The 22,377-nt window shown below is 42.7% G+C and overlaps 1 protein-coding gene across 1 annotated transcript; it reads left to right on the plus strand.

The window, feature by feature from the left end:
- Nucleotides 1–676: 676 nt before the first annotated feature.
- On the plus strand, nucleotides 677–19,975 carry LOC121864152 (histidine-rich protein PFHRP-II-like; the record flags this gene model as incomplete). Its single annotated transcript, XM_042363118.1, has 2 exons — nucleotides 677–778; nucleotides 18,852–19,975. Coding segments are annotated over 2 exons (1,226 nt in total), but the record flags the coding sequence as incomplete, so codon positions are not given.
- Between the last annotated feature and the right edge of the window lie 2,402 nt (nucleotides 19,976–22,377).

Consider the following 22,377-nt stretch of genomic DNA (forward strand, 5'->3'; position numbering starts at 1 on the left):
CTAGAAGCTATCCGTGGGGCGGTGCGGGGTCAGGAGAAATCCCACCAGGTGAATTGCACAAAGAATGATGGGTCGGGAGGGAGGTTTGAGGGAGGGAAGGAAAGGAGAAGTGGAAGGGGAAGAAATGGGAAAATGGGAGAAGGAGAAAGGGTGAGAGGGGGGCGAGGGAGGGGTGGGGGAGGGGAGGGGAGGGAAGGGTGGGAGGTGGGGGAAGGGAGTGATAGGGAGGGGTGGGGAAATGGAGGAGGGGGGGTTAGTGGACTGAGGGAAGAGGAAGAACAAAGATTGGAAGAGGAAAGGAGAGTGGAGGGAGGGGATGGAGGGAGGGAGGGGAGGGAGGAGGGAGGGAGGGAGGGAGGGAGTGGAAGGAAGGTGGGAGGGCGTAGAGGGATAGGAGGAGGAAGACAAGAGAAAGAGAGAGAGGGGAGAAGGGAGGAGGAGGAGGAGGGAAGGAGGAGAGAGAGGAAGGGAGGTAGGAGGAAGGAGGAGGAATAATAACCTCAGAGTAACAGGTGAAGGAAGCCAGAAGGAGAGAAAAAAAAAAAGAGAGAGAGAGAGAGAGAGAGAGAGAGAGAGAGAGAGAGAGAGAGAGAGAGGAGGGTTCAGTAATGTCAACAACCCAGACTATAATCAGGTTTGATAATTGAATTATTCTTTTCTGTTGTGTATATTCAAGAGGGCCCACGGATCCCTCAGGTGTCGCTCAAGGGGCCCACGGGTCTTTGGGTGTCGCTCAAGGGGCCCACAGGTCTTTGGGTGTCGCCCAAGGGGCCCACAGGTACTGGATCATTCAGAGGCCCCCAATACTATAGTTTTCTCACTAACACCTGTAACATCAACTTCCTAATTAATAAGTCTTGGGAAATTAATTCCATACACAGGTAGATAACTTCAGGTGATGACACAGACAGGTGGGTGAATTACTGTACACATGAGTACAAAAAAAGATGTTATTATTTTACTAGGTTCGTGACAAGGTGTGCTGTACCTGTTCTTGTACATGGTGTTACCTGTTCATTGCCCTCTACTATCATCTTTTATTCATTTCTATACCTATGATCTTCAGTCTATTTATCACGATCTTTTTATTGTTTTTATTCCTCTTTTCTGTTCGTCTGTCTGTCTGTCTGTCCGTCTGTATGTCTGTCCGTCTGTATGTCTGTCTGTCTCTTGTCTTTGTCATTCTAGTAAAAAATAAGTACTTCCAATAATATTTGGTTACGGCACAAAATAATAATAATAATAATAATAATAATAATAATAATAATAATAATAATAATAATAATAATAATAATAAAAAAAATAAAAAATAAAAATAATGATAATGATAATGATGATAATGATGATGATGATGATGATGATGATGATGATGATGATGATGATGATGATGCCGACACTAATATTAATAAGACAAAGAAACTTAAACAATAAACAATAAAATAAACAAAAACAATAACAACAAAAACAACTGCTCCTTCCCAGCTAGCAACACCGTGACCTTGAGTGTTGCCATCTCAGTGAGTTCATATAAACACTACAATTACTTCCTCTTAATTACTACCTGACGATAGCCTAGGGTCACTGTAGGTGTCATATATACGTGTACGAATGTCTAGCCATCATTAATTGTCTCAACCCTTAGTATATGTCTGTAAAGAGAGAGAGAGAGAGAGAGAGAGAGACTCAACTACAGGTTATTTCCTCAACACGTGTCAGTGATTTAATTGATTCATTCTTAATTTCAGTAATTAAATGTAGGACTTGTAATTAAGGAAGTCATTATTTTTTCTTCTTCTAACTCAATTAAAGCCTTGTGATCATTAGCGCTGAGTCACCTATAATTATCCATCACACACGGTAACAAAGAATCAGTCCATATTTATTTTTGTTCTGAATGGCTTTGTGATCACCTGAAGATTAAACAACTAAGCTAAGCTACCCTAACCTAACCTAAGCTAACCTAACACTAAATTAACATGACCTAACCGAACATAACATAACCGGACCTAACCTGACCTGACCTGACCTTAACTAATGTGTCCCACCTACCCAGCATGTATCATCTATGTATTACGTTATATACCTGGTGAATAAACATCATTATTATTATTATTATTATTATTATTATTATTATTATTATTATTATTACTGACTGTTTTATCCTTCATTCTCTTCCTTCTTCTTTCCTCCTCCTTCTTCTTCTTTCCCTTCTGTCATTCATCTTCTCTTTCCCTCCTCACTCTTCTCCTTTCTTCCTCCTACCTCCTTACATCCTCTCCTCTCTCTCTCTCTCTTCTCTCTCTCTCTCTCCCATCTATATCATCCCCTACACTTTCCCCAATTCCACACTTCAAATCTTTATCAGCAAGGGTGTCAGCAGGGATGTCAGGAAGCTGGGGTGTCAGCAGTGATGTCAGGAGGCCAGGGTGTCGGCAGGACTCCAGGGGCCGGTGTCAGCAGTGATGTCAAGAGGTCGGGGTATCAGCAGAGTTGTCAGGGGGCCGGGTGTCAGCAGTGTTGTCAGGAGGCCGGGGTGTCAGCAGTGATGTCAAGAGGCCGGGGTGTCAGCAGTGACAAGAGCCAGGGTATCAGCAGGGATGTCAAAGGGACCGTGGTGTCAGCAGGGATGTCAGGAGGCCAGGTGTCAGCAGTGATCTCAGGAGGCCAGGGTGTCAGCAGGGTTGTCAGGGGGACCGTGGTGTTAGCAGGGATGCCTGGAGGTCGTGGTGTCAGCAGAGTTGTCAGGAGGCCGGGGTGTCAGCAGAGATGGTCCTGACAGCTCTTCAGTAATGACCAGTCAACATTTTTGTCAATTTTCTTTCCTTATTGATATTATTTTTATTACCTGTCTTTTATCTGTCTGTCTGCCTGTCACTCCATTCATCTATCTATCTATCTATCTATCTATCTATCTATCTAACTAACTATCTATCTACTTACTAAGGCCCAAACAAAACTCGTCTAACACAGGATGAAAATAATTATATTATTACCACAATGAATCGACAACCTTCACCACACACACACACACACACACACACACACACACACACACACACACACACACACACACACCTCCTTTTAACTCTCAAATTATTCACATTTATCCAAACCTTTCGAGAAAATCTGTGTGTGTGTGTGTGTGTGTGTGTGTGTGTGTCTGAGAACTATTTCGATCTTTCCTCTTATCTCCCCCCCATAGCAGTCGTTCATCTTCCTCTCTCCCACCCCCGCACCACACCGTCCTCTCCCCCCCGACACACACAGGTACACGTCGGCGGTACAATGTTCCTCTCTCCAGTTTTCCAAGAAGTAGTCCTGCTACTCTTGACAACCGTAGAGCAACTCTTCTCTGAATTCTTAAGTCTTTTTTTCTTCTTCGTAATCGTCGTATTCTTCTTCCTTCTTCGTAATCGTCGTATTCTTCTTCCTTCTTCGTAATCGTCTTCTTCTCCTTCTTCTTCTTCTTCGTAATCATCGTCTTCTAGCGTATTCTTCTTTTCTTTGTTTTTTCTTCTTCTTCTTCTTCTTCTTCTTCCTAGTATTATTATTGTTGTTCTTCGTGGCAACTTTTCATCCCTTCCTGATGTAAATTTTTTTCTCCTTTCTCTTCTGATGATCAAATAATGTTTTCTTTTTCACGCTCAAGTTATATCACCAGCACACCATCAACAACTTTCCTCTACAACAACACCTCCACCAGTAACAACCCACAACAACACCTCCATCACACACAGCAACAACCAGCCACCACCACCCACTACAACAACAACCAGTCACCACTAACAACAACCAGTCACCACTCACACAAGAAGCAAAGTCATCACAACATCCTAACACACATTATTACAACCCTCCATTACAACACGCCCAACATCCCACCTCCTCCCGACTTGAGAGAGAGAGAGAGAGAGAGAGTCTAACTAGGGTGTGTGAGGTTCGAACAGGTCACCGCCCCTCAAGAGACACTTTCCTCAACACACTTTCGCCAAACTTTATGGAAATTACGAAAGAGTTCTCAACTTTTTTTTTCAAGGGTAGGAGAGGGAGTAGGGGAGAGGAGATAGGGGAAGGGAGGGAGGAAGGAGGAGAGGAGAAGAAGGGGAGGGGGTAGGGGTACAGGGAGAGAGGGAGGGGAGAGGAAAGGAGTAGGAGACGAGGTGATGGGGTAGGGCAAAGGGGGGAGGGGTAGAAAAAAATAAAAGGTTTGGTAAGAAGGAACAGGTAGAGAAGGAAGTGTAAAAGGGAGAGGAAGGGAATGAACAAGAAAGAGATGGGAAGGGAATGGGATGGGAGAGAAATGGGGGAGAGGGGGGGGTAATATTCCCTGTTAAAAAAAATACTAATAAAAGACTATACAGATGTTTGTTCACGTAAGACCTGGAAGACTGTCACAGATGTTTGTTTATGGTAATGAAGGTCTTTGTCTAAATCCTGGAAGTCATTTGAGTTCATTTGTAATTCTCTTGTCCTTTCAAGTTTTAAAAGCCTCTGAGGGAAAGTCCAAGAAAAGACTTTGATTTACGTCTGCAAGGTAAAGTTCCGGTAACATTATAACTTAACATTTGGATTTATTTTTTTATTTATTTTTTTAAGTCTGGAAATTCTGGAAAATTATAATCCTAAAATATTTTGTTTAATACTGGAAAAAAAATAAAGGTCTGGAAGTATGGTTTATATATCTGTAAGTTCTCTGTTGGTTTAAGGAAAGTAATTTTGGGTTCTGGAACTTTTTTTTTCTTTAGGTTCTGAAAAAGTTTGGTCAAGTTCTAAAGAGATTTTCTAAAAGTTTGGGAAAATTAAGTTCTTGAAAAATTTCCTTTAAATCAATCTTCAGTTTCTCTAAGTTCAGAAATCCAAAAAATAAAAGCCTTTGTTTACATGTCATCAGCTGTTTATGTCATGAGTCTGTGTTTACATTTACTCAGCTGTTTGTCGTAAGTTTTTGTTTACATGTCATCAGCTGTTTATGTCATGAGTCTGTGTTTACATTTACTCAGCTGTTTGTCGTAAGTTTTTGTTTACATGTCATCAGCTGTTTATGCCATGAGTCTTTGTTTACAGTTACTCAGCTGTTTGTCGTGAGTTTTTGTTTACATGTCATCAGCTGTTTATGCCATGAGTCTTTGTTTACATTTACTCACTGCCAATACAAAGACTTACACTGTTTATGTATTATGATGAATTAATGTGAAGTTATACAATGATTTCACTATCTGTCTTACGAGGAATATTCCAGAATTAACCTCTTTAAATTCTCCTCCAATTCTTATTTATCCATGTATTCTCTTCTCCTCTCTTCTCTTTTTATTTCTTCCTTCCATGTATTCTCTTCTCCTCTCTTCTCTTTTTTATTTCTTCCTTCCCATTTTATTTCTTCCTTCATGTATTCTCTTCTCCTCTCTTCTCTTTTTATTTCTTCCTTGAGTTTATTAATCCATTCCTATTTTCTTTCCTCCATCTAATTCCTCAATTTATTCTCTTATTTTCGTACGTATTTCCTGATTTATTTTTCTTTCGCCATTTATTCCTTTCTTGTCTTCTCTTCCCTCCCTTCTTCCATCTTCTATCACAGGAGATAATCTTCCTTCTTTACGTTTATCTATTTTCTCGTTTATTTGTGTTTTTATCTCACCTCTCCTTCTCTTCCCACGTCTCATAAACTAGTTACATTATTATCTGGTTCTCCTCTTCCTTCATTTATTATCTCTCTCTCTCTATGTATTTCTTGTTATTGGTGTTTCTTATTTCCTTCCTTCTTTCTCTCCCTCACGTCAATCATTCCTTCTTCTTTTTCCTTTCCATCACTTCTCACTTCCCTCTCTCCTTCTCTCCCTTTTGATATCTTCCCTGCCCTGTCTCTGGATTATTATTCCCTTTCTTCTTTCTTCCTACCTCTCCTTTCCCTTCCTGCCTTCATTTTCCCCTGCCACCCCTCCCTGTCACCTGCACCAGTCCTCCCAGATGATGGCAGGCGCCTGGGGGTGGCAGCGTCAAAGTGCAACATACAATGATGGCATTTCGGTAATCTCAGAGGTCACTTTGATGTCCGCTTGAGTCAGACCCACGCGGATTGGACTGAACAGAGGCAACAGGTATGAGGAGGAGGAAGAGAAAGAAGGAAGGAGAAGGGGTGGAAGGAAGAAGGGGTGGAAGGAAGGAGGATGGGTAGACGGAAGGAGTAGGGATGGAACGAGGGGTGGAAGGAAGGAGGAGGAGTGAAAGTAGGGAAGAAGGGTGGATAAGACGGAGAGAAGGGAGAGGAAGGAGTAGGGAAGGAAGATAAGGAGTACGAAAGGTCGATGAGTAGGGGAGGGAGAATAAGGAATGGAAATGGAGAAAGAAGAATGGGGAAGGATGTAGGGGGTGGGGGAAAGGTGTAGGAGGGGAAGGGAAGGAGGTAGAAGGGGTAGGGGAGGAGGTTGGAGGGATAGGCAAGGATGTAGGAGGGATAGGCATGGGCGTAGGAAGGGTAGAGAAGTGAACGATTATGTTAACGACGTGGTGAAGTTCTCAGAGCATTGTGAAAGGAAAGTAAATCTTTGTATCAAACTGGTGTGGTGGGACAATGGGATTTAATATAGCTTAACTTAAGTCCTGTTCTTCCTCTCGTGAACCCCCTAAGACACACCATTGCTCAGTACTTGTCAACAGGGCGCAGTAACAGAACAGACTGAGTGAGCTGGTTAGTATATAGAGTACACAATAAAGCCAAAAACAAAGAAAATAAATAAATAAATAAATAAATAAATAAATAAAATAAATAAATAAATATAATAAATTTGCTATGTTGATTTAATTACACACAACATACTAACCAATCATCCGTCTACTATGAAATTATTCTCTTAGTTGAAAGTATTTAACCATTATTTATAAATCATAATTATCACTGAGTAATCTTACAATTCAATGTATCTTTAATTAACATTTATCATAATAATTTTTATTATATCTTGGTCACTACACATGGCGACCCTTCCAACACGGAGACAATTATTATTATTTTTTGCCAACATCCTATTATAATGAAAATCTTATTATTATTATCATTATTATCATTATATCATCATTATTATTATTATTACTCACACACACGTTACCAGCAGAACGAAGGCGAGTGAGTGGGGCGAGGCGAGGGCGAGGCGAATACAACTTAACTGTTAGTATTACCTCAACTTGTTTACACCACAAGCACAGGATTTATAATTAACATGAATACACAACAATAAGCTAGACGGAAATAAAATAATGTTGAGAAGATACAGCGAACACTTCCTAACTCACGATAATAACCCAAAACAAACCCACCATACAGAACCTCTATTACTGGGGGTATGATGTATCGAGAGTTCTAATTGGCTGAGACTCCAATACAAGTAGCAGTAATTTAAAGTAACAAGGGACTAAGTGTGTTTGTTTGGATATAGTATGGGTATGTGGATGGTTATTGGGTATACAGGTATGTGTGGATGGTTACTGGGTATGTGTGGATGGTTACTGGGTATGTGTGGATGGTCACTGGGTATGTGTGGATGGTTACTGGGTATGTGTGTGGATGGTTACTGGGTATGTGTGGATGGTTACTGGGTATGTGTGTGGATGGTTACTGGGTATGTGTGGATGGTTACTGGGTATGTGTGGATGGTTACGGTATGTGTGTGGATGGTTACTGGGTATGTGTGGATGGTTACTGGGTATGTGTGGATTGTTACTGGGTATGTGTGGATGGTTACTTGGTATGTGTGGATGGTTACTTGGTATGTGTGTGGATGGTTACTGGGTATGTGTGGATGGTTACTTGGTATGTGTGTGGATGGTTACTTGGTATGTGTGTGGATGGTTACTGGGTATATGTGGATGGCTACAGGACCCTATCAAACTGAAAACGAAACTTACAGGACATATAATCGGATATAAAAGTACCGATTATCCAAACTTTCATAAAACTCGCCGATATAATCATCTTGGCTATTTAAACCTGTCATGAAATTTACCGATATAATCACTATGGCTACTTAAACCTGTCATGAAATTTACCGATATAATCATCATGGCTACTTAAACCTGTCATGAAACTTGCCGATATAAACATCATGGCTAATTAAACCGATCATGAGATTTACCGATGTCTACTGAACTACTGAATCAGGACGAAAACATAACCCGTATGTACTGAACTGAACCTCTATTTAACGGACTATAAAGAGAGGAAAATCCGTTATATGTGAACCCCCCATTAACCGGATTATATGGAAAGGTAAGTACGTTATCGGAATAAACCTGAACTGAGTCACTGAACCGATTATCAACAATGACAAATTAAACCTGAACAACATACATACACACATACATACAAACAAACATACATACATACATACATACATATATACATACACACATTGGCTATTAACTTCAAAAGATACATAGACAATTTAAGTGGAAGTTATAATGGCTTTTATCCAATCACAGACAACGCTGAACGGAACACAGAACTTTAATGGACGTAACTCAATTAAACAACAACAAACAAACAAACAAACAAACAACAACACCAAACAAACAAACAACAGAATCATTGTTTAAGGTTGGAGACAATAGCGAATAGTTTGTGTGTGTGTGTGTGTGTGTGTGTGAAGGGTGATACGCACACACACACACACACACACACACACACACACACACACACACTGCCCTAACCCTAACCTAGAAAAAAAGTGCAAGAGAGTGGGCATGCAAGATTATTCTCTCCCTTCCTACTCCATATATCTCAAGAAGCGCTCAACACTGACCCTTTCGACTCTCACTGACCATCACCACGACCTCATCTACCATTTGGTAAGCTTTCTACACCATCTGACTTCAGCTCCTACGACCACCTGAGATCTCTTGAAATTGCTGTTCGACACACAACCGCATCAGCCCATACGTGCTGAACTGAGTCGCTATAGAACAGCCCAGTCCCAACCATTGTAAAAATTATCAATAACTTGTAATAAACCAGTGTATTCACTCCCAGTAAACACTACTCCTTGCACTGTCACTATGTTGAAATGAACTGTAGTTTGAGCTTTTCCCATCTAGTTATTATATATCTTATTTGTATCACTTATGTTACTTGTATATTATTTGTAATTCGAAACTTATTCCCGAAATATGCAACTGTATTTTTTCAGCCTTCTGGCTGCCAAGCTCTTTCAATAAACCGTTAATTATCACACACACACACACACACACACACACACACACACACACACACACACACACACACACACACACACACACACACACACACACACACACACACACACACACACACACACACACACACACACACACACACACACACACACACACACACACACACACACACACACACACACACACACACACACACACACACACACACACACACATGTCCGTGTGTACGACAGATGCAATAAACCTTCACAAACATCTAAGACTCTGCTGGCCTTACATTCTCAAAAGGCTCATAGGGTAAAATGTGAGGCTATATCCAAGAGACTCACGTAAGCTACTTAGGTAAGGGATCTTGTACAGTATCTGAGAGAACTTGACCCATAGGGAGACCTTACGTTCTATTTCCCTATTAGAGGTTACCTGGGAACGTATCCAAATGGCTTTATAGGTATTATACAAAGCTGGTGAAAAAAAAAGCTTAACTGCAAACGAATCTACCTAACCTAACCTAACCTGACCTGGCCTGGCCTGACCTGACCAAACCTAACCTAACCTAACCTAACCTAACCTAACCTGACCTGACCTGACCTGACCAAACCAAACCTAGAAAAACCTACTTAAACCCATATACGGCGAATAATCTTACATTGAAAAAAAAAATTAAAAGCCTTATTCAGACTTCGACCAGGCATCTCAAACATTAGTCATATGAAGATTCCTCGTAACTAGACATACACAAACGCACTTAACTGATATAAAACTTAAACTAAATTACAAAGTTTATATTTAACAATGGATTCGAAAACTAAACTCGGACTCTTAACTATATGAGTCCACTTAGAGTACCAATTAAAACAGGTAATCTAGAATCTCGGTGACTCGGGTGTTCTAGAGTTAATTTAATGTATTATATCACTTTGGTGCGATTAATTGGATATGTTGGTGAATATATGTGAAAAGGGAGAGAGAGGGGGAGAGAGAGGGAGGAAGACAAAGGAGATATAGGGATAAAGTGAAGGAAACACGATATATGAGTAGTGAGTGGTATAGCATGGCGTTGAGGGGGCTGGTAGTAGTGGTAGTAGTGGTAGTAGTGGTGCCGTTTGTCACCGTAACCTAGCTCTCGATGCTGCGCATAGGAGGAACGAGAACGACAAGAGAAGGGCATATGGGGAGAGAATTCAAAATGTTGATCAAGGCAGCTTCACTCCTCTAGTGTTCACAACCTCTGGTGGGATGGGCCCAAGTGCAAGATGTTTCTACGCCAGACTCGCGGAGCTGATCTCCGAACAGAAGCAGCAGCCCAGAAGTTATGTCACAGCCTGGATGAGATGCCGACTGTCCTTCTCTCTCCTTCGGTCGGCTTTGCTCTGCCTCAGGGGAACGAGAGCCTCTGCCCCTACTCCGACAACTGCTGCAGATATCGACTATGAGGCTACAGTCACTGAATGCCGCATGGATCTGCGGCTCAACTAATTTAACACAGATAGGATAGTTTCTTATGTATTAGGATATTTAATATTAAGGTAAATAAATGGTGGCGAAGGTGTGGCTATTGGGGGAGGCTGGAGGCCACGTTAAAAAAAAAAAAAAAAAAAAAGTGTAGTGGTGGTAGTAGTGATGGTAGTGGTAGCAGTAGTAATAGTGCTGTTGGTAGTAGTGGTAGTAGTGGTAGTAGTGGTAGTAGTAATAGTGCTGGTGGGTGGTAGTTGTAGTAATGGTGGTGGTAGTTGATAGTAGTAGTGGTAGTAGTGTTGGTGGGTGGTAAGTGGTGGTAGTTGATAGTAGTAGTGGTAGTAGTGTTGGTGGGTGGTAGTAGTGATGGTAGTAGTAATAGTGCTGGTGGGTGGTAGTTGTAATGGTGGTGGTAGTTGATAGTAGTAGTGGTAGTAGTGTTGGTGGGTGGTAGTAGTGATGGTAGTAGTAATAGTGCTGGTGGGTGGTAGTTGTAGTAATGGTGGTGGTAGTTGATAGTAGTGATAGTGGTAGCTGATAGTGGTGGTAGTGGTGATCCTGGTGTTGTGTGAGTGAGGTGACCTTGTGGTCTTGTATGGGAGGGGAAGAAACACAACACAACACAACACAGCACAACACAACACAGCACAGCACAACACAGCACAGCACAGCACAACACAGTCCAGCAGAGCCCAGCACAGCATGCCAGAAGAGCCAGTGTGTCTGTCTGTGTATATGTTAATACCTTGGAAACTTGAGCCACATTGTATTAATAACAAGAAATACCTTTAATTAATACTTCACATGTACTCGTCTTCACTGATTACATCCTTTGAGTACAGATAAGATGATAAGTAATGATGATGATAGTGATGATGATGATAGTGATGATGATAGTGATGATGATGATAGTGATGATGATGATAGTGATGATGATGATAGTGATGATGATAGTGATGATAGTGATGATGATGGTGATGATGATAGTGATGATGATGATGATGATGATGATGATGATGATGATGATGATAGTGATGATGATGATGATAGTGATGATGATGATGATGATGATGATAGTGATGATGATAGTGATGATGATGATGACAGCAAAAAGGTGAATAGGTTGCCACTTGGTACAGTCCCAAATGTTTGTTTACACTCTCTCGGGCAGGTGACTAACGCCTTCAGGTGGGTGTGTGTTTGGTGAGGTGTCAAGAGTGATGGTGGAAGACCCTCTTTGTCGGCTGTCTATTTAGAGAAGAAGAGAAAGAAAAGAGGAGTAGGAAGAAAAAGAAGAAGTGTGGGAAGAAAAATAGAAAGTAGGAAGGAAATTATAAAAGAGGAGGAGAAGGAGGAGGGGGAGTAGACGGAACAGGAGGAGGAGGAGGTGGAAATGAGAAAGAAAAGGAAGAGGATAAAGAGGATTGATTGATTTGGGTAATTACATCTCTGGCGACGTAACAGCTCTAAGAAAGAAGAGGAGGAGGAGGATGCGGAGAAGGAAGGAGAGAAGGAAGAGGAGGAAGAGGAGAAAGAAGAGGAGGCGGAGGAGGAGGAGGAATATTAGAATCACTCCTCCCCTCACCACAGCTAATCATAACACACACTAAGTCACCACCACCACCACCACCACCATCCTTCCCTTACAATGTCTTTGGTCACACGAGTCTCAACTTCCAATGGATTTTGAAATGGTCTGCCCCTCACCACACACCTCAACCATGGCTGTTAAGAAGGTCTGCCCCTCACCACACACCTCAACCATGGCTGTTAAGATGGTCTGCCCCTCACCACACACCTCAACCATGGCTGTTAAGATGGTCTGCCCCTCACCACACACCTCAACCATGGCTGTTAAGATGGTCTGCCCCTCACCACACACCTCAACCATGGCTGTTAAGATGGTCTGCCCCTGACCACACACCTCAACCATGGCTGTTAAGAAGGTCTGCCCCTCACCACACACCCCAACCTCACCACACACCTCACAACTACCATCTGTCCTCAACTCTCAAGTAAACAATCGATTGTCCTACAAATAAATTTATAGAGTTGAATGTTTTAAGAGAACCCACAGTAAATATTTTGTCTATCTTCACTTTAATTATCTTATCTACCTACACTGTATCTACCTTATTCTACCTACACTGTATCTACCTTATTCTACCTACACTGTATCTACCTTGTCTACCTACACTGTATCTACCTTGTCTACCTACACTGTATCTACCTTGTCTACCTACACTGTATCTACCTTGTCTACCTACACTGTATCTACCTTGTCTACCTACACTGTATCTACCTTGTGTAATTATATAAGGATGTGAGAAGTGAGAAGCAGTTGGTGAACGCGGCTGAAGACCCTGTAGGTGTCTAAAGGGAGCAAGCTAACTGCGAGGGTCCAAGGTCTAGGGTCCAAGGTCTAGGGTCCAAGGTCTAGGGTCCAGGGTTGAAAGTCTAGGGTCCAGGGTCTAGGGTTCAGGGTCCCCGGCGCCAGAGAAAATGGGCCATGGTCTCCCCAAATATGGAGAAGTCACTGATGTTATTAGGTTATCGTCTTCATACCTGTCTAAATCCGCGTCTATTTGATCGAGTTGTCGCGTTCATCAGCCACCCGTGTGTGTGTGTGTGTGTGTGTGTGTGTGTTGTGATTATCGTGGTGGAATGTATACAAGAACTATCCGAGTACATACTTGAATACATTAATAACAAAACCTACCGCAAAAAAAGTGTTTCTTCCTTTGACGCAGAGAAATTTTTTGGGGGGGGGGGGTTGGTGTTCGGAAAAAAGATTCATGAGTGAAGCAGCTTCTATATAATTGATGCAACCGGATGAATGAAGTGAAACAGTGTCGAACCATGTAAATCAATCAGATGAGAGAAGTGAAACAGTGTCGAATCATGTGAAACAATCGGGTGAGTGAAGTGAGACAGTGTCGAATCATGTGAAACAATAGGAAGAGAGAAGTAACCCATTGAAGCAACGGTAAGAGAGAAGCGGCCCAGTGAAGCAACAGGTATATCTCGCGTGTGCGGTGACTGACTGACGGACTGACTGCGCGGTGTTCCATTCCTCGTTGGATTATAGGAGCTCAATATCAAGCGTGACGACCTTGGACTGTGGTGCACGTGTGTGTGTGTGTGTGTGTGTGCGTGTGTGTGTGCGTGTGTGTGTGTGTGTGTAGAACAGGTCTGGTAGTCACTAATTGTACAAGGTGAAAATAAAAACCCAGTAATCTCCTACCCCCCCAACACACGCACGCACGCACACCCCAAGACCCTCATAACTACGGAGAATAAAACATATACAAATTATGTTGGGTTTTTAAGAGTAATAACTTTTATTGGCCAAATACTTGACTACAACATAATATTCTACATGGATCTATTAATGGCTTTTATTAACGTCACTGCAATGTGACAGGTCTTTGTTTACAGGTTGTAGAAGACCGTAAAGGGACCGATCTATCTATGTTCACTACACCTCGATTACCTCGTGTCCTGTGACCAAATTCACCAAGCCTTTCTTTTCCACCCTCTTATCGTGCTTCTTGAATTCCGTAGTGTATATATATATTTAAGACAGGACAAAATATGTGGTCAGTCGCCTGGAGAGTTTGGGTATGTGAACTTTTAATTTCCTGTAGCGTCACCTCTCATAGACAGGTCCTGGCAGCTCCTAACACACACACACAAAAACTTCCCCGCCATGTTGCTATCATCACGCTGGGTGGACTGTCAACTGGATAGATAAACACCAGGATTGATAGACAGCCAGATCTTTACATAGACAAACGTATGGATAGACGGGAATAGACAGATAGACTCATTACAAAGATACACCCAGACCCAGCCACCTCTAGACTCCAAGAAATATAGAATGTGTTCCTCGTATCACTCTGGTGAATGTGTCAAGAGAATTTATACGTGGCAGATTCGTGTACGAGTCGAGTGATTACTGATCTTAATGAGGACATGTCTCAGGTGATATTTACCACGAACTACACCTGTGCTGACACCTGCGGCTACCTGTGTATTACTAGGCCAGGTTGAGGCGTTCTCTCATTTCACACACACACACACACACACACACACACACACACACACACACCTCATCATGCAACAATGCAATCCTCTCGTGTCTGGACTACCTGCCTCATTATACCGCCCTTAACACCTGTTAATTAGACGCTCTGGGAGGTCAGCTCATTATACGCCAAGATAATTAGATGATTAAGCACCTTCCTCGCTTACCTAAGTAACTAATTCATAAGGTGGGACTTGGGGAGCTTAAGGACAGGTGAGTGAGTCCGGTGAGTCAGTCCGGTGAGTCAGTCCGGTGAGTGAGTCAGGTGAGGCAGTCGTGTCCCATACTAAGGTGCGGTGGCTACTTATCTCCGTGTGAAGAACAGGTTAAGTACAATGGATTCATCCCCTGAGTACAATATCATCGTACTCATGGTGTCAGGTTATCGTATCCTCAAAGGGGGTTAAAGTCATCATATTCTAACGGATGATCACATTGTAGACGAGAGATTAAGTCATCATATTCAAAGGGTTTAAGACATTGTACTCAAGGATTAAGTCATCATAATCATACACTATACTCAGGGGTGGCATCGGACTCAAGAGATTAAAATACCTTCACCAATGGATTCACACTGTACTCAAGTAAGGCATCGTACTCAAGAGGCGAAACAACACAGTCACACGAAAATAGTACCCAAAAAATTACGGTCCTTGACTACTTAAAAGATAGCTAGTGAAGAAGAAAGAAGGAAGAAGAAGAAGATGATGATGAAAAAGAAGAAGAAAAAAAGTTCAATAAAAAATAAACAAACAAAAAACACGCCAAAATCTTACCACCTGTTGCTAAATTTTCAGGACAACTAATTACCTTAGAGAAGAAAATACAAGACACATGATGAAAAACACAAATATTAGGACTATTTCACCCTCAAAATAGTAGAGAAATGTCGTGGTTTAAACTGTGAATTTGTGCATGTATAAACCCCTTGACGTCGTGGTTTATGACATTAGACTGACATGTCATGCTCCGACAGGGTCATACAAGATTATATGAGTCATAACACCCCCAAGTCTGACCGACATACTGACGTGACCAAGTTCAATGAAGGTAGAGCCCAGGTGACGTCTAGGAGGGAGGGGAAAGGAGAGAGGGAGAGGGGAGAGAGGGGAGGGGAGGGAGAGGGGACAGGGGGAGGGAGGGAGGGAGAGGGGACAAAGGGAGGGAGGGAGAGAGGGAGGAGGGAGAGGAGGGGACAAAGGAGGAGGGCAGGGGGGGAGAGGGGGAGAGAGGGGAAGAGATGTAAGAAGGATGATGAAAAGGATGGAGGAATGTAAGGTATACTGCGAAGGAAATAGGGAAGAAGGGTGGTAGGAAGGGGAAGGAAGATAGTGTGAGAGTGACGGAAGGGAGGGTGTAGGAGGAGAAGGTGTGGAGAGGGTAAGGAGGATGTGGGGGGTGATGTAGGGAGGGTGTGGGAGGGAAGGAGTGTGAGTGGGTGTGAGGGAGAGGGAATAAGGGTCGTGTCACTGCAAAGGTTATGTAAAGCCAACGTGCGATCGAGTAAGTAGGTAGATAGGTAAGTAGTCACCCTGCGGGTAGGTAGGTAGGGTAGACAGGGTAGTTACGGTAGACAGGGTAGTTACGGTAGACAGGGCAGGTAGGGTAGACAGGGTAGTTAGGGTAGACAGGGTAGTTAGGCAAAGTAAAAGCTAGGAGAACGAAGCAACAGCAAAACACACACACACACACACACACACACACACACACACACACACACACACACACACACACACACACACAACTCACTGGTCCGCCTCTGCAGCCACCATCATCATCATCATCTTTAGAACACCATAAACAAGTCTGCTGGCCACCTAACATAGCCACTCTCCTCCTCACGGTCAAAATATAATTCCTATCTTTATTCCTCACCACCATCGTAAGACATAATATTAAACTATAAACCTCTCACAATGTCTAAATTACCTTAGCCATATGAGGCATAATCCCTTGTATTTGTCTGATATATTTTGAACAAGACAAGACAGAGGAGGGGGTGGGGGGTGGTAGGAGGGGTGGGGGTGGTTGTGAGGGTGGGGGGGTGTGAGGGGGGGGGTGGGGGGGGGTGGTTGTGAGGGGTGGGGGGTGGGGGGGAGGGGAGATGGCTTGTAGATGATAATGATAAGTATTATGGTCTCTGGATATATGTACACAGGTGTTTTATTCATTAAGGAACTTGTAATTAGTATATTTGAAGGTTTAGTTTATGAGTATGGGTCAGTATACTGAGGGGGAATTATGCAGGTGAGGTTAGGAGACAAGAATTTATTTCCCTCTGGGTTTTTTTTTTTCGTGTGTGGTTTCAGTGTTGACATTCAATTGATTTTGTAAATGATTCACTCTCGGTCACTCTCACTCTTAAATTCGCTCGCTCGCTCTTATTCATTCATTCATTCAATCACTTTCTTTCACCCATTCATTTATTAACTCTCATTCATTCATTCACTTTCTTTCACTCATTCATTTATTAACTCTCATTCATTCATTCACTTTCTTTCACTCATTCATTTATTAACTCTCATTCATTCATTAATTCATTCATTCACTCTCACTCACTCACTCACTCATTCATTCATCCACTCTCTCATTCATTCATTCATTCATTCATTCATTCATTCAATCTCTCTCACACAAAGCCTCCAACCTTCATACATAAAACAGTTTAATATATCACATAAGATCACCATCAAAATTGCCATAAAATAAAAGTTTCAAAATTTACACCAAAAATCAGCTTTAATAAATTCTCAAACACGATAAACTACGAAACATACGAGAATTTATACACCGATAATCACTTCCTTCAACAGCATACACAATCCTGTCCCTTTTCCCCCTTTCTCTCCCCATTCCTATCCCCTTCCCCTTAAAAACTTACCCCTTTCTCTCATCCCTCCCTCCCTCCCCCTTCTCTCTCATCATCTGTATCCCCTCCCCTTCCTTTTCTTTTCCTCTCCCCCTCAATAATTTACCCCATTCTCTCCTCTCCATCCACCTTTCTTCCTTCTCCCTCACCCCCCCTTCCTTCCATCCCCATCCCCTACCATCTCCTCTCTCTCCCTCCCACCATCCCCACCCCATTCATTCCTCCCCTTGGTCCCCTTCCTCCTCTTAATCCCTTCCCTCTCACTCCTCCCATCCCTTCCTCCCCTTCCCTATTCCCTTTCTCTCACTTACTCTCCCCTCCCCTCCTTTTTCTTTCCCTCTTCCTTTACCACAAACTTGAAGCTTCAATATCCTCTAGAAGAGAATAACACCAAGGGATAACCACATTAACCAACGCTATCAATGGCGTCTGGTTACCAACTCCAACAATGAGGGAGGGAGGGAGGGAAGGGAGAGGAAGTTGGTGGTCTCAAAACAAACCTCTCCCATTATCTACAACTTTAACGTATAATACTACTTCCAAACACACGAGAGAGAGAGAGAGAGAGAGAGAGAGAGAGAGAGAGAGAGAGAGAGAGAGAGAGAGAGAGAGAGAGAGAGATTGACGTATTCTTATACAGGCGCTCGTAACCTCACAACACAAGAGGATGGTGGCGTTCCTTAGGTGTATAATCCCTCGGCATTTGTTTTTCACTTCACTCTTAACAATTCTTTTAACCTCTGATATACAAGGTATAGCCGAAAATGAGAGCGAAAATATGCCTTTTTCACTTGCTCAAGTCTCACAGGTGTATTAAGCTAGGGTATTTCCCATCGACAACAAGGTTACCAATATCAATCTGGTTTAACCCGAGACAATCTCTCACCATCGCAAAAATTATCACCACAAACGATTATCACCACAAAGGATTCTCACCATCTCAAGGATTCTCACCACCTCAAGGATTCTCACCATCTCAAGGATTCTCACCACTTCAAGGATTCTCACCATCTCACGGATTCTCACCATCTCACGGATTCTCACCATCTCACGGATTCTCACCATCTCACGGATTCTCACCATCTCAAGGATTCTTACCATCTCAAGGCTTCTCACCACCTCAAGGATTATCACCACCTCAAGGATTCTCATCTTCTCAAGGATTCTCACCATCGCAAAGATTATCACCATCTCAAGGATTCTCATCTCACACCACCTCAAGGATTCTCACCATCTCAGGATTCTCACCCATCTCAGGAATCTCACCATCTCAAGGACTCTCACATCTCAAGGATTCACCACTAAAGGATTCTCACCACCTCAAGGATTCTCACCACCTCAAGGATTCTCACCATCTCAAGGATTCTCACCACCTCAAGGATTCTCACCATCTCAAGGATTCTCACCACTTCAAGGATTCTCACCACCTCAAGGATTCTCACCACTTCAAGGATTCTCACCACCTCAAGGATTCTCACCACCTCAAGGATTCTCACCACCTCAAGGATTCTCACCATCTCAAGGATTCTCACCACCTCAAGGGATTCTCACCACCTCAAGGATTCTCACCATCTCAAGGATTCTCACCACCTCAAGGATTCTACCACTTCAAGGATTCTCACCACCTCAAGGATTCTCACCATCTCAAGGATTCTCACCACCTCAAGGATTCTCACCATCTCAAGGATTCTCACCATCTCAAGGATTCTCACCACTTCAAGGATTCTCACCACCTCAAGGACTCTCACCATCTCAAGGATTCTCACCACTTCAAGGATTCTCACCACCTCAAGGATTCTCACCATCTCAAGGATTCTCACCACTTCAAGGATTCTCACCACCTCAAGGATTCTCACCACCTCAAGGATTCTCACCACTTCAAGGATTCTTACCACTTCAAGGATTCTCACCACCTCAAGGATTCTCACCACCTCAAGGATTCTCACCACTTCAAGGATTATCACCACCTCAAGGATTCTCACCATCTCAAGGATTCTCACCATCTCAAGGATTCCCACCATCTCAAGGATTCTCACCATCTCAAGGATTCTCACCATCTCAAGGATTCTCACCACTTCAAGGATTCTTACCACTTCAAGGATTCTCACCACCTCAAGGATTCTCACCACCTCAAGACTTCTCACCACTTTAAGGATTATCACCACCTCAAGGATTCTCACCATCTCAAGGATTCTCACCATCTCAAGGATTCTCACCATCTCAAGGATTCCCACCATCTCAAGGATCCTCACCACTTCAAAGATTTACACCAAAAAGGATTCTCAACACCAAGGACTCCCACCACAAAGGATTATCACAAGGTAAAGGATTCGACTCCCAACATAAGAATTCTCAACCCCTGAAAGATTATACAGAGATGAAACGACCAACAGTACTTTCATCGTCTCTGGTAAACGACACATAGCATAAAGTAAATATTGACCCAAAAATATATTCCAGCGGCTCTTCCAACACGTATAAGGTCTCCACACGTCTCTTCCAACACGTATAAAGTCTCCACACGTCTCTTCCAACACGTATAAAGTCTCCACACGTCTCTTCCAACACGTATAAAGTCTCCACACGTCTCTTCCAACACGTATAAAGTCTCCACACATCTCTTCCAACACGTATAAAGTCTCCACACGTCTATTCCAACACGTATAAAGTCTCCACACGTCTCTTCCAACACAAGGTCTCCTACACATCTCTTCCAACACGTTACATCTCTACATCTCTTCTTCCAACACCTGCAATATCTCTCACACCTGCCAACGTAGTCAAGGAGAAGACAACTCACACTCAAGAGATGTCAGTGAACAATTAAATCTTGTATCAGTAGTGAAGATCAGGAGACGAGGCACTCACCCACCCGAGAATGGTGTGAGCAAACAAGGAAAAAACCTGTACTTTAAGTCAGGCCAAGCGGTAATAAACTCACTAACGAAGTCTTTATGGAAACTTAAGAGATGCAATTAAAGAAAGGAAAAAAATAAAAAAAAACACTTACTGTAAATTGGGTACGTGTGTGTGTGTGTGTGTGTGTGTGTGTGTGTGTGTGTGTGTGTGTGTGTGTAGTCAACCAGACGTATATTTAACTCCTCTAATCCTAAGAAACAAACAGTAAAAAAACTAGTCCCAAGACCCACCCACCTAACATCCTCAAGACCCCACCCACCTAACATCCCAAGACCCCACCCACCTAACATCCCCAAGACCCCACCCACCTAACATCCTCAAGACCCCACCCACCTAACATCCCCACGACCCCACCCACCTAACATCCCTAAGACCCCACCTACCTAACATCCCTCCCCAATACCCCACCCACCTAACATCCCCAAGACCCCACCTACCTAACATCCCCCAAGACCCCACCCACCTAACATCCCCAAGACCCCCGCTTAGCCCAGCTTCAATACCAGCCCTCAAGAAGCACATCATTTACGGGGATTAGCATTGAAATTTTATCTCTTCAGTACAGGGATGATGCAGACCTAAACAACCCCATTATGTTGCAAGGCGAGAGGCGGTCAGTTGTACCCACGACAGTTAACACGGTAGTAGTAGTAGTAGTCAGTGGAAATCGAGTGCTTCTTAAACCTAACCTAACCTAACTTGCTCCTTGATGAAATATCTTGGGAAAATCCACCAACTTAGGAGTATAATTTGATTTTTTTTTCAGTTAAGTTTCCAAATCCAAAGTTTAGTCTATTATTTATTTATATATTTTTTTTTACTGTATTACACATTCTGTTTTTTCTTACTTAAGGAGACAGAATTGATTTTTACAGAAAAGGTTAGGTCAATATGTCTCTCTCTCCGTTTCTCGTTTTTTCTGTTAATTTATTCTCTGTCTGAATTTGTCTTTTCCTATGTCTTTTGTTTTTGTTTCTCTATCTCTTCTTTCTCCCTGTTTAACATTCTCTAATCAAGTTTCTCTCTCGTTCTCTCTCATTCGCTGTTTCATGAGCTGTCTGTCTGTCTGTCTGCATATGTCAGCATATCTCCCCATCTGTCTGTTTGTATGTCAGCCTATCTGCATTATCTACTTATCTGTCTGTCTGTCTATCTATCTGTGTCTGTCTGTCTGTATCTGTCTACCTATCTGTCTGTCTTTCTATAAAACGATATCTACCCTCACTATTACCATATCCACTGTAATTGCATGGAAAGCAAAGATGTGCAATTCTAAGGGGACTCAGGTGTAATTACCATATCAAGGTGATCACCAGGTAATTACGTCCCTCCCCGCAAAATAACTCCTGACACCTAACTAACTAACTAACTATTATTCCATCATCACTTGTTGCCTCTTCCTTATAAAGTACCACCCTATCCCTTGTTATTCCCATTACCATTCTTGTTTGTGTGTTTTTGTGTGTGTGTGTGTGTGTGTGTGAGTGTGTGTGTGAACAGTTAAGATACGGAAAACGAAATAGTTTGTTACACTTAAAGCTGAAAGGACAAGGTTAGGTTAGGTTAGGTTTAGGTTAGGTTAGAGACATGCATCATACAGGAGGGGAAAGATGAATCAATAAGAGAGAAGGGGTCGTCTGCAGAAGGCCATGAGGGAGGCGGTGAAGGAGACGTTCACTTGATTATGTAAATGAACCTTCCAACTCGTCACCCTGTATACACCTTCATTCACACACACACACACACACACACACACGTTCTCCCTCTCCCTCCCTCCTACTCCCACTCACGCCCTCTCGCCCTTCATCCTACTCCCACTCACGCCCTCTCGCCCTTCATCCTACTC

Source organism: Homarus americanus, unplaced genomic scaffold (assembly GCF_018991925.1).
Source record: "Homarus americanus isolate GMGI-L3 unplaced genomic scaffold, GMGI_Hamer_2.0 scaffold47964, whole genome shotgun sequence".
NCBI lineage: Eukaryota > Metazoa > Arthropoda > Malacostraca > Decapoda > Nephropidae > Homarus > Homarus americanus.